This window comes from Rutilus rutilus (assembly GCF_951802725.1).
Source record: "Rutilus rutilus genome assembly, chromosome: 13".
Taxonomy (NCBI): Eukaryota; Metazoa; Chordata; class Actinopteri; order Cypriniformes; family Leuciscidae; genus Rutilus; species Rutilus rutilus.
The window spans coordinates 18272015-18284978 of NC_140218.1; the positions used below are offsets into that span (position 1 = coordinate 18272015).

At 36.8% G+C, this 12964-nt stretch overlaps 2 protein-coding genes across 4 annotated transcripts; one reads left to right on the plus strand and one right to left on the minus strand.

Moving 5' to 3' along the window:
* Positions 1-1910: 1910 nt before the first annotated feature.
* Positions 1911-3939, plus strand: tac3a (tachykinin precursor 3a). The gene is made up of 7 exons (XM_084428139.1): positions 1911-2032; positions 2348-2463; positions 2548-2647; positions 2751-2780; positions 2869-2922; positions 3505-3580; positions 3760-3939. The coding sequence occupies exons 2-7, from the start codon at positions 2362-2364 to the stop codon at positions 3776-3778; spliced, it is 381 nt and encodes a 126-aa protein (XP_084284265.1). The 5' UTR covers positions 1911-2032; positions 2348-2361; the 3' UTR covers positions 3779-3939.
* Positions 3934-12123, minus strand: c1galt1la (core 1 synthase, glycoprotein-N-acetylgalactosamine 3-beta-galactosyltransferase 1, like a). Of its 3 annotated transcripts, none has more exons than XM_084428136.1 (4): positions 11767-12123; positions 8785-9049; positions 7098-7762; positions 3934-4922 (listed from the first exon to the last, which is right to left on the minus strand). In XM_084428136.1, the coding sequence occupies exons 2-4, from the start codon at positions 9005-9007 to the stop codon at positions 4611-4613; spliced, it is 1200 nt and encodes a 399-aa protein (XP_084284262.1). In that variant the 5' UTR covers positions 9008-9049; positions 11767-12123; the 3' UTR covers positions 3934-4610. The 3 variants fall into 3 exon arrangements, with proteins under 3 accessions (XP_084284262.1, XP_084284264.1, XP_084284263.1); XM_084428138.1 differs by having other exon boundaries at positions 8785-8926; positions 11767-12093; XM_084428137.1 differs by lacking the exon at positions 11767-12123 and adding an exon at positions 10156-10253.
* Positions 12124-12964: the final 841 nt, after the last annotated feature.

Consider the following 12964-nt stretch of genomic DNA (forward strand, 5'->3'; position numbering starts at 1 on the left):
AGCACAAACAGAATGTGGAATTTAAAAATGTGGACAGTAAACATTATTTATATTTAGAACATTATTCCCAACATATTTTTGCCATGAAGTCTTTACTGTTTTCTTTGTAGGACTCCCTGTCAACAGTTGTTCTTGACTATCATTTATAATATGCCCACTATTTATAAAGTAATTTGCATCCAGATATTAACCCTCCCCTATCAACACTAGAAAAATATTATGCATTTTCATGTCTCATTTAATACAGAGTGCAAAGTGGCAGAGAGCAAGGTTTTTCTGTTCTTCTCTAATGAAATGAGCTGTCAACCACACCCTTTAAACCTTTAAACACACACACACACACACACAAAATATTCTCTGCATTTCTCCTGCATCTCTATTCTAGTTACATTTCTCTAGTGTGCTTCCTAATTTAGTAGTCAAATAAACTTGGCATTGTATATTATGAATACTGTTGGCTCATTGACAAATTGCTTTTGTTCTTCTCTTGTAAGTCGATTTGGATAAAAGCATCTGTTGCATAATGTAACTGTCCTTAGACATAGTTTAAAGACAAAAGTACAAAATTAAGCACAAAATTAATAGCCCAGTCTTTGATTCTCATTCTCAAGGCAGTAATCGTGCACTACATTTTTATATTTATATATTATATTTATGCATTTGGAATATGCTTTTATCCAAAGCAAATTACATTGCATTCAAGCTATACATTTATGTTCAATTCATGTATTCCCTCAGAATTGAACCCATGGCCTTGGCGTTTCTAGAGCAAGAACTTGTGTAAATCCCCCTAACCAGAGGAAAATATAGGTAGAATATTCTAATTGGACACACACATTTATATATTTTCCATGAATTACTCTTAATTTTAATTCATTTTAATTCTGCTTTGTTATTCAATGTATACACAATGTATACACAATGTATACACATTGACACATACACAGTGTGTACACATTGATGATTCAATGTTTGAATGTCAAGTTAAATGTGTATTTTAAATTGGAATTTAAAAGGTATTGTCAATCCGGTTTAATGTTGTACATTCTCCACACTCAACAAGGTCAACATGCCAAAGTTGTCATTTAGATAACGTCAGAGATGACGATTGCGAAAGCTATTATAATGACACTGACGAATGTGTCGGAGTCTCATAGGATTTATTATGTTGATGTGGAAGTGGGTTAGTGCTGCCTGCCTGAGCTGTTGCTATCATTGGCTTCTGTTGATGAACTGATCAAATCAGTTCTCCAAAAGGAACTTCAAAGCACAGCTGCCCTTTGCATGCTGCATACTGAGTGTGGGCAGCAACTAATGGATGTTCCCACTAATCAACCCTGCATGTCGCCAGGCCAGTTAGATGCCCCCTCAAGATGTCCACCGAGTCCGTGAGACACCGTTCTCATCATCCACCGCTCCATCTGTGTAATTGCTTCCTTGAGAGATTACATTCCCGCCAGTGACAACACCAATTAGGCAGTCAGGAGGAAAATACGACAATAAGGCCCTACTTAGCAGAGAAAAGTAGCATTTGGATAGATATCAGCATAATCTTAATGAGTCAACAAACATGACATTTAGATGTGCTCTCACGCAAATGCTGGAGTATGTCCCACACATGCGGGGAGACGCGGTTGCCTTCAAGGGTGGTACTCAGTAACCTTGAACGGAAAAAAAAAAACTGGCAAAGTTACAGATATGAGATTAAAATTGCAAGAATTCAAATCTGAGTAATTGATGGTAGGGCTTTGACAAAAGGGGCTATGGTTTGTCCTTTTAAGGAATGTCTCACGCCTCTGATGTCAGGATCTCAATTGCATGGTCATTGCTGATGCAGACTACAAAATCCTTAAACCACACCTACACTGCGACATCTGATTGGACTTACGCACATGTTGCTATCATTTAACAATCAGACAGGAGAGAATCCCTGTATCTGTGTCTCTTGTCTGATAGTCCATCACAAAAGGATTTAACTCCTCGACCAGAAACTGTCCTCCGCTGTTTCCACAGATCATTATCCTCAGCTCAGGTAAGTACAACTCATGTAAAATGTTCTTTATGTTACCTATTTCAAACTACAATTTTACATTATTGTTTAAGTTTTTTATTATTATTTGTACAAAATAAAATTAAAATCTATTTAACAAAGCTTTTCACTCCTGATGGATTTAGTGGTAAATTATAGGCTACTGAATGTTAAGAGATTAAACAAATCAATCAAGAATGGCTGCAATTGGGATTGGAGAGGGGAAACTTTGTTTTAATTTTTGATGTAAATGTTACTGAGTTTAACAAATGAAAAGGACGCAATGAAATGTAGCATCCTGTAATATTTTCTCCTCAGACTGATCTGTAAAGATGTACCGTGGACTAGTGTTACTGTTCTTGGTTTTGGTGCTGGAAACCCGATGGAGTGAATCGAGCTGTCAGCAGTCAGAATCTCTAAGATCAGATTCAAACGTAAGTGGCAGATAGTGATCATCTAATAACTATAAATATATAGTTTTGCCGAGTTTTAAAATAAAAATGTAATTTTATGCACAGGAGAGTCCAAGTTTTCGGCTGTCGGCTCATAACTTGCTGAAGAGGTATAATGACATAGATTATGACAGTTTTGTCGGATTAATGGGGCGCAGAAACGCCGGTGAGTGAACAAATATTTTCTTTGTTGTATTATTCTAGCAGTTTCTCTTTAATTTATTATTCTTTGAGACGAGTTAATGTTTACGAATCTTATTATTTTCCAGACACGGATGATTTACCACCCCAACGTAAAAGTAAGACATTGGTCTTCCTTTTGTGCTTTCATAATGTAACGTTAGACTAAAAACAATCTAAGAAAACTGAATATATGTTGTCTTTCAGGGGAAATGCACGATATCTTTGTTGGACTCATGGGTCGACGAAGCGCTGACCCTGGTAAAAGCCTTTCTCTTAAATTCACTTATGTTTGTGGAAAATAGCTTGACACATGCGTAATTTGCGGGTGGGACATGTCCACAATACTTTTTGCCTGGGTCGATATTGTCCCCACCACTTTTTGACACATCTGGCGGCACGGATGTAGGCTACCAAATACAAAGACACATCTCCAGTTAGAGTAGCCTATTGATTTCGTTCGTTTGTTAAATAATTGTCATTGAAATCATGCTGAGTGCGCCGCTGTAATCAGTGGTGTGTGTGTGTGTGTGTCTACTTTCAGCGAATTCCTTTTCGAAATGAAAAGTAGGCTAATGTTCTTTTGAGGAATCAAAAACATACACCGCGAGAAGTGTCAATTGGTTAATGAACAAATGACTCTTGAGTATATTGTTTGAACTAATTGATCATAAGGACTTAGATTTTAATCTGATTCTGATGAATCCAATAGTTTTGTGTTTATTGTAGCCTACCGCGTGGCGTGGGTTACATTATGACGAAGTGGCCAAATATTATCGCTAACGCTGTAAGAAATTCATCAGTCTATCAAGTCTCTCAGACTTACTGTATTTGTGTTGACAGAAACGGGGCGTCCATTGAGGAAAGGGTATCCAGAAACAAGCGGAGGAGGCATATTCTTCAACAAATGCAAACTGAGGTGAGTAGCCTAGGCTACTTCAGTGAGGCTGTTCTGCCACTTGCAGGCTTTCTGAAGATATTACAACATGTATCTTCCTAACACCACAGCATTTGTTCTTATGTAGCATGTCTGTTATGCCTTTTCTTATATCGTCTCTGCTATAAAAATAAATAAATATTTTTTTCAATTTGTTGCAGGTTTCGTCGTGGGTTATAGGCAAATGAATTATTTCATATCCAGTTAATCGTCTGTACCACCCTGTCATGACAGCTTCTTTTCAAGACATTTCTTTGGAGCAAAATCATTTATTTTACAAAAGTGATAGAGCAAAATTAAATATTTATATAAAATGAATCAAATAAACATGATTTCCTATGGTGTGATTTGTTTTATTGTACTGCAAATGATACATTTATCATTATAAATGATCGAATTTAAATCTCCACTAACATCCCATGCCTTTCGATTGATTTTATTAAGTTATTTTTTGCTGTTTAATGTATAAAACATGATTTTTGTAAATAAAAATACTATCTATCTGATCTCACAATGTTTTATTACTTAAACGTTCAATAACGCATAAAATGTAGTGACTTCAACCAAACAAATTTTTTTACATAGCAATAATTTGCAACATTTGCAAAACACTGATGCTTTCTCATTGCCAGCTGCATGCCGCTGCATATAAAATTATGTATATCAAACCTATATGTGTTATAACTATAAAGAAAACATAATTGTGTCCCAGAAGCAAGCCTAATACTTAAATACTTCAAGTGAATGTTAGTGCTTTGGATATAAGTAGATCATCAAACACAGTATATCCTAACCATTGCATTGTACCTTAGGTGACAGTTCATTAAAGTATAGTCACAGACAAGATCACACCAAAAAGGCCAACTGAACTTCCCAAGTAAAGATATTCTAAAGACACTCAAAAGAATCATTTACTTGTATGAAATTTGGCTCTTAATTTTTGTCTCATTGTTGAAATAATGCTAGATGTTAGATTTACATAACACAATATTTTCTGCAGTATTATTCACAATCATGCTGTGCTTCTGTCCGTTATGTTTCTTGTGACTTTGTGACTTGTTTCAGTAGTCTTTGTGTTCTCAGCTTTGGGATTCATGGTATAAGCTGAAACTGACTTTTCTTTAAAACGTTCATCAAATCTCTGAGCTTCTGTGGTGGGTTTCACAGATTGGGAAGCCAAAGATAGTACAGCAGGCACTGGAGGCTGGTAGCGGTGTTGGTAGCCATAGGGTCTCAGACGGTAAGTGTAGTACTCAAGCGTGTACATTAGCACAGGGTCTACGTAGTGGAAAGACACTGCTAGGTCAGAGCAGCACTGTGGGCCCTGCAGGGGAAAAACATACATAAGAGCATTGCATTAAATTAATATTCTGGGTTCATTTCAAGTTAAGCTCAATCGACAGCACTTGTGTCATAACATTTAAATACCACAAAAAATCATTTAGTCTTGTCCCTCCTTTTCTTAAAAAAAAAAAAAATCTGGGTAACAGAGTGGCACTTTCAATAGTAGTCAATGGGGCCAATCTGTAAACATTCAAATACAGCTATAAGATATAAACGATGTGTTAATATTGAGAGAGAAAAATACTTGCTATTTTTGTGTTAAGTTTAAGTATACCGTTTTGCCATTTTGATACCCATGGCAAGACAAAATTGTGTTTATTTCTTGGGGTTTTTATTGTTAGTCATTAGCTGTCTAGTCACGAATCACATCATCATGTACATGAAAGAAAAACTATCGACAAATACGGTCCCCATCAAACCTATCCATTGTTGATTTCACTTGCAATCACCTGAAGGACTTGCTAGTTCAGTGTGGCATTTAAAAAAATGAAAGGGCTAAAATGAGGTAATTTCATTTTCAATGTATATTTCTCAAACAATGTTGTTGATTTTTATTCATTCTCAAAATACTACATCTTGAATGGAAAATTCCTTTTGACACTTAAAGTGTTTTCTTCTCTCAGGCACAGATGGTACTCAAGTTCTAAAAGCTTTTCAAAAAAATAAGTTTAACTTCTGTAAAAAACAAAAAAACAAAGTAATAACTAATTAGCTTGCTATGTGTGGGAAACGGAAGCTGTGGAATGTAGAGGAGTGTCACGAAGGACATTAATAGAATAGAATAGAATAGAATAGAATAGAATAGAATAGAATAGAATAGAATAGAATAGAATAGAATGAGGGATGTATATAGCGCTTTCATATGTACATATGTAATAGGACCTTTTGTTAGGGCAGTCGGGGACTAAAGGTTAGAGAGTCAGACTTGTAACCCAGATCGATTCTCAATACCGGCAGGAAAAACGTAGGTGGGTGAATGAATGAACAGCGCTCTCTTCCACCCTCAATACCCACGACTGAGGTGCCCTTGAGCAAGGCACCTAACCCCCAATTGCTCACCGGGCGCAGCAGCAAATGGCTGTCCACCGCTCTGTGTGTGTGCATGCTGTGTGTGTGTGTGTGTCCACGGTTTGCAGTGTGTGTGTGTGTGTGTGTTGACTACTCACAATAAAGTGTGTGCACTAAATTGGATGGGTTAAATGCAGAGGACAAATTCTGAGTATGAGTTACCATACTTGGCCTTAACGTCACGTACTCACTTAAAAATATCTTGGCAAAAATGACAATGAGTACATATTTTATCTTATACTACCATTCAGAAGAATGGGGACACAGATATTTTTTTTATTTTTTTTTTATAAATTAATATTTGAATTCAGTAAGGATGCATTAAATTGACTAAAAATGACAACAAAGACACTCATAATGTTAAAAAAGATTTCTATTTCAAATGAACAGATTGAATTTAGGCTTTTAATCACATTCATCGGCTCACATTAGTGGTGATCAACGGAAGCTCAAGAATGTTTGCTTGACGTGCGAGAACCAATGGGGTTCATTTTCGTGTTATGCAGCACGTTTGAGCTTCCGCAAGAACCAATGAGGTTTGATCTCGCGTGTCAAGCAGGTTCGGTTGAGCTTCTGTTTATGTTTGCTGATCAATGTTTATGTCAATAAAAGCCTTGAGTCTCTTCAGAAAATGTGCACTAAACCGCTCAATTCATATGGATTCATTTAACCATCTCTTTGAAGTGTCAAAGTTTCAGTTGCTTAGCTGTCTATGGAGAGACAAAAATCACTCAGATTTCATCAAAAAGATCTTAATTTGTGTTCCGAAGGTGAACGAAAGTCTTACGGGTTTGGAACGACATGAGGGTGAGTAAATGATGGATCATGTGACACTGAAGAATGGAGTAATGATGCTGAAAATTCAGCTTTGCATTACAGAAATAAATGACATTTTAAAATATATTCAAATATAAATCATCTATTTTGAATTGGAATAACATTTCAAAATATTACTGTTTTAGCTGTTTTACTCAACAAAATGCAGCTTGGTGAACATAACAGACTTACTTCTTCTTAAATCTTACCGACCCCAAATGTTTGAACGCTAGTATAAGTGTTTAGAAAAAAAGAAAAGTGTGTGACTTACTTCTACAATTGGGTAGAAGCAGTAATTCCAGTACCAGAAAGTCTTGGAGAACTTTCCGGTAAGATGGTGTTCAGGAATGAAAGGATGGAAGGTTTCCCGGTGCAATGTGTCCCTGGAGTCTCCTGCCACCACCCCCATTTTCTCCAGGCACTGACCCATCGCTAGATCCTCCACTGGGGTTGTATGAGTGCACACTTTAGTGTTAAAACCCTCCACAAACCTTTTTAGGGCCTCTTTGCTGAGAACATAACCTGCACCACCGCTCATGTAGCCCTGCTTGGCGTACGGCTTGAACCTCTTGCCAAAGTATATGGGCTGCTCTGCCGTGTAGTTTGACAGGATCCAGCGCAAGTTGTCCACAACTACGAACGTGTCATCGTCTGCTTTGAGGAACCAGTCTGCCTCATCGACGTGGTTCTTCAGAGCGTAGTGGAAGGCACGAATAGTCTTCCAGTACAGCTGGTCACGGCCTTCTCCTGTGCCAAGGCCCACTGTGGGGAAGCTGCGATCTTCTTCAGAGCTCATGAACAGAACTACGTTACAGTGACGACTCCATGTGGCCTTCACATGCCGAGCCTTTGACTGTAGATTACTAGGCCCTGTCATCACCCAGCACAGGATACGCACTTTCCTAAACAGCTCGTCTGCAATGTGACTGTCCTCTCCTGTGTATTTAAAGCAAATTCTAGTTATGTTGCAATTTAATACAAACCATTTTGTTCATTAGACACTGCTTTATAACTGAACTGAGACTACTCTCGGCGTACTCTATAATTCTCCCCTAATCAAAAATGTCTTACAAATATATAAAAGAATAGTCCTTTTTATAAATATGTTAAATATTATGTACAATAACTAATCAGTAGTCTAATTAAAGCGTCTAATTAAATTTTTTTTTACATGGGGGCAGACATAATGAGATTAAATTAGGTTCAATGACATAAGAATGTCCAGGATAAATAATAAATATGATACAAATCTAGCCTTAAACAAGTTATATCATTAAGTTTTACAAAACGTCAAGGCGTCAAGTCATTGACCCATGTCCATCCTAATACTCGCTGTAACTCAGTTACACCCCTGTTTATCAGACACTTTAACTCGCATAATAAATCAACCATGGCTGACAGCGGATCCAATGGCATCAGTAACTGAGAAACATTTTAACTGAGAAACCTTTGCGTAATGCCAATGCGCAAGTCTAAGACTGAAAATTAATTGGTGCACTTTGAACATATTACCGTGGCTACAAAATACACTTTCATGCAACATCTTCTAATTGAAATCTCAATGAAGTGTTTAGAAAGTGAAAGCTTTAACCAGTTATTAAAGGGATAGTTCTCCCAAATATTTAAATTCTGTCATAATTTACTCACCCTCAGGTTGTTCCAAACCTGTATACATTTCTTTGTTCTGTTGAACACAAAGGAAAACAGTTCTGGGGCATCATTGACTTCCATAGTATTTTCTTTTCCTCCTGTGAAAGTCAATGTTGCCCCATAGCGGCCTGGCTACAAACTTTCTTCAAAATATCTCCCTTTGTGTTCAGCAGAACAAAGAAATTCATACAGGTTTGGAACAACTTGAGGGTGAGTAAATGATGACAGAATTTATCCCTTTAATCCCCCAGTATTTTATATCATATTGCGCTCATTCCTAAATGATGCACTAGAGGGCGCTGTAGCACCTGGCTGGTGAGGATGCTTGAGGTTGATCAGGGCAGATCCTTCCACTCTCCAGGTAAGGTTGGGGGTGTTTTGCTCTGGCTCCAGTGGAGAAAGGTTGCTTTTGCCATCATGCTGCCAGCTGAAGCTCTCCTCAAACCATACCTGTCTCAAGAAAACGTACAATGTACAGCTGCCCACCAGGAAGCCCAGGGAGAAAGCACACTTTGAATTTCCTCCTTTCATGGTGACCACTCAGGGATCCTCACCACATTGGTCACTGCAAGGCTAGAATACAAATATTGGTTACATTAATTTGATTGCATTCATTTTCAGAGATTTAAAAGATCCTAATATACTACTAATTTGCATTAAGAAATGACAAAAAATCTATTCTATTATTTAATAATTGCAATTATTACATTCCAGGGCTCCAGACTAACATTTGAGAGCAGTAGCTCTGGTGCCACTAAGTTCTACAGATGGTGGCACTAACACCTGATTTGGTGGTGTTGGGGGGATTTTTAATCATAAATGTAATTTAATCATATTTCTATGGTTTTGCATTAATAAGTGCAGTTACTAATAATATTACATGTTTATTTATTGGAAATTTAACTGCTTGAATTGAGATGCAGATCAAACTAACTTTTATTAGCAACAGTAGTAACATGCAAAAACCTAATTTAATTTTTTATTTAATTTAAATATTTTACTCTTATTAAATATACCATTGTTGTACTATAGATAGAATCATACTGAATAAGGGATTATAAAAGGAGCGCTCTTTACTTTTCTGTGTGAAATACAAAAAGACTTTTCCTACTTTTCCATTTATTCCATTTATTAGGGAATGGAAATGGCTTACAAGTCAATAGGGGCTCCACCATCTACTGGTTATAGTGGTAATTTCATGTCTTTTTTTAAATAAAAGTGTTTGTTTGCCACACAGTGTTGGTTTTACTTCATCTATCATCTTTAAACTTTTAGTTTTATAAATCCTCACATTAAAATTGATTTTTATTTAGAGATTTGAAGTGTTGGAAAAAGTGTAAAGCACTTAAAAGGCATTGTAAATGGCTTGAAATTCACTCTCAAAAGGTTACGAAGCCCGAGATTAATAATGTAAAAACAATGGACTATTTCTGCCACAATACCATGGTTACAGTTAGCACTACAACCTTAAATCCATAATGAATGTTGTGGATTGTAAAGTTTTCTATAACTTGCTCGTTCATGGCACATGTTTCTCTTGGTTTCCATGTCAGCGCTGTTTGATCTGATATCTGTGGTTTATAACAGATAATTCTTTGCCGGAGTAGTGATTTGATAGCTTCTCTTTATATTTTTCAGCAACGTTATTAATACTGCGGCGAATTCAAATGCTTTCTCACCGGATCTCCCAGCGCTGTGAGTGGTTGTGTGATCGAGCGAGATCGGCGCGCGAGTGTTCTCTGAGCTCGCGCTGAGCTGTCTTATATCGGTCCGAGCTGATAAACGGACCGTGGCACCAGTTCAAATGAGAAGCGCAGTTTCGTTCCGCTTTCGTTTCCCTTGCCGTTTGATGTTTCTCATATAACAGAAATGGCAGCTCTTATCAGTTTTTCAACGTGCAGACCTCTAACAAAATTTAGTCGCACCTGCAGAAAAACAAAGGTTGCATTTGGTCGCAGTCTGGAGCACTGCGTAAATTTTCCACAGCTCTGAAAGCGCATTTCCTTTCCTGTTCACATTTTCCCGACTAGACAAATTTACGGTATTTACCCCTTCAGCCAAATCACAGAAAACCTGGCAAATAAATGTATGATTCTCTCTAGAGTAGGAATTCCCAAACTTTTTTGTCAGTCGAAATTTTAGGCCTATACCATATTTGACCTGAAATATTTATTTGAAGTAGGCTAGGCTAGCCCGTGATATTTTAAGTTAATATTTAACTAAATTAACAACAATTTAACTAAATTAACAACACACTGCATGTTTGTGGGTTTGTGCATATGTAATATTTTTTAGTGTTTAATTTTACAGTTACTTTAATTAGACAGTTTCTGGTCTCATTGACTTCCATAGTATATATTTTTCCTACTATGGAAGTCAATGAGACCAGAAACTGTCTGGTTACTGACATTCTTCTAAATATCTTACTTTCTGTTCAGCAGAAGAAAGAAATTCATACAGGTTTGAAACAACATGAGGGTGAGTATATGATGACAGAATTTTCATTTTAACGTGGAGTATCCCTTTAAAAGAATTCATTCATTTTTGTGATTTAATTAATTAACTTTTCACCATGACACAAGCTAAATGGATACTTGAGGTGCCATGAGATTTCTACATATTAGGGTTAAATACTGTGTGAACTGAATTATAACATTATTTAATTATTTAGTTCTTCCAAAAATCACTTCAAGCATGTTGATACACTAAGCCCCTTTTCTATTTAGGATTCAGCTGCTGGCAGGATAAATCTGAGGAATAGATTATAAACTGGTTACCTTGCGTGACTGACAAATCTTGGTTCTTACCCTCATTTCCAAGAATCAGGCACCTTCTGCTGCTGCCAGTCCATTTGCCATATTGCTACTGTTTAAAATTTTAATTTTGACAAAGTTGACAAGTGACATTCAGGTTGACTAACCCTTTGTATGGTGGATGAAATAGCCTACTTTATGAAACCATTTTATATATAACCTAAACTATCTATTACAACAGCTAGGCTTAATATTTTAATTTAATGAAAGTGTTCAAAATCGAATGTTTACCACAGGAAATCCTCAAAGATACAAATCCAAGTCTAAAGCTGGTTTTATCCAAAGTGGATTAATAGACTTAATGCGGCAGGGAATTTTATTAAGTTATTACATATAGGCCTATCTTATGCACGGATAAAATAAATAACATTTTGCAATACTGTGTTAAATGGTCTATTCATAGGACAACCAAAATACACAATGCATGCGCTTGTTGACATGAGAGGTGCACCAGAGATCTAGGACAAAGGCCCTTACCTTGCATTCTTTACCTCCCCTCTGCAAGCCTCTCACCGTCCCAAACAATGTTGTAAGCTCCGGTGAGTTTCATGCCTTCAGTCTTTCTTTCCCTCAATATCCGCGAGCTTACAGGAAAGGAGCGCGTCAGGTTGCTTTTGAGTGCGTGCTGTGACGTCTACACATTAACCGACGTTGAGGGTTTAATTCCTTATTTAAAAGGCAGTCACCCGACTTATTTTTCCTCGTATTAGCAGAGGGTTTGCCATTAACCGAATGGTTATTGGGCCTCTTTGTGCGCTACTACCGGACAACAGATCCACTGTCATCATGAGCGAGTACCGTGTCAGCATCACACACGGAGAGCCGTAGCGAGGTGTTTGATTGGAGGAATGGCTGGTTTGTTGTCATGGGTGTCCCCGCCCACTAGGGGGCCGTCGCTCAATTTAGGGATGACAAATTTGATTATAACATCTAAAATTAAATTTACTTTTGTATAGTAATTGTAAGCTACTAAAGACAAAATCAATTGTAAAATGTATTATAAAACATTCTTTAATATTTAGTACATTTTGTTTAGGCCTACCTGTATAGCACACACCTTTTTTTTTTAAAGCTGAATAAAGTGCTTAACCATCAGATTGCAAAATATACAGTGGTAATAAAGATACAACACAAATACAAATTAAACTATACTTAAATAAATACCCTTTTTATTTCACACAACCATGTGCATATTTGTATTTATTTCTTAATTATTTGTTTTATCAAGTGATGCCATTAGAATAAAATAATCAAGATTAATCTTGTAATTTCCTCCTGGTATTCACTAGCATCTATTGTTTTTACTTGGATGTAGCCACTAGATGTCTCCATTTTCTTGCTGTTGGCTACACAGGAAGCAGGTATAATGTTCCAGACCTTATGGGCTGTATTTTTGGTCAAAAGTATGGGTCAAATAAGGCAAACATTACATTGTGTCTTTGTTAAAGAATGGAAAAAAATTATGGTTGCAAATCATTAGGATTGACAAACCTTAAAACAAAACACTCAGGAAAAACAGGAACAGAACAATCGAACATAATAATGACGAGAACTGACAATGAAATGAAAGAAGCACATGACTTAAATAGAACAAACAAACCAATCAATCCTTTGTGGGATGGTGTATAGGGCTAACCAGCTGCAGCTGAACACCACTAAGACTAAGGAAATGGTG

Coding starts and splice junctions, on each gene's coding strand:
- c1galt1la (XM_084428136.1), bottom strand. CDS start 9,007: ATGAAAGGAGGAAATTCAAAGTGTGCTTTCTCCCTGGGCTTCCTGGTG. Junction 7,763..8,784: donor CAAGCATCCTCACCAGCCAG/GTGCTACAGCGC, acceptor TTAAATACACAG/GAGAGGACAGTCACATTGCA. Junction 4,923..7,097: donor GCTTCTACCCAATTGTAGAA/GTAAGTCACACA, acceptor TTTCCCCTGCAG/GGCCCACAGTGCTGCTCTGA.
- tac3a (XM_084428139.1), top strand. CDS start 2,362: ATGTACCGTGGACTAGTGTTACTGTTCTTGGTTTTGGTGCTGGAAACC. Junction 2,648..2,750: donor AATGGGGCGCAGAAACGCCG/GTGAGTGAACAA, acceptor ATTATTTTCCAG/ACACGGATGATTTACCACCC. Junction 2,923..3,504: donor TCGACGAAGCGCTGACCCTG/GTAAAAGCCTTT, acceptor TTGTGTTGACAG/AAACGGGGCGTCCATTGAGG.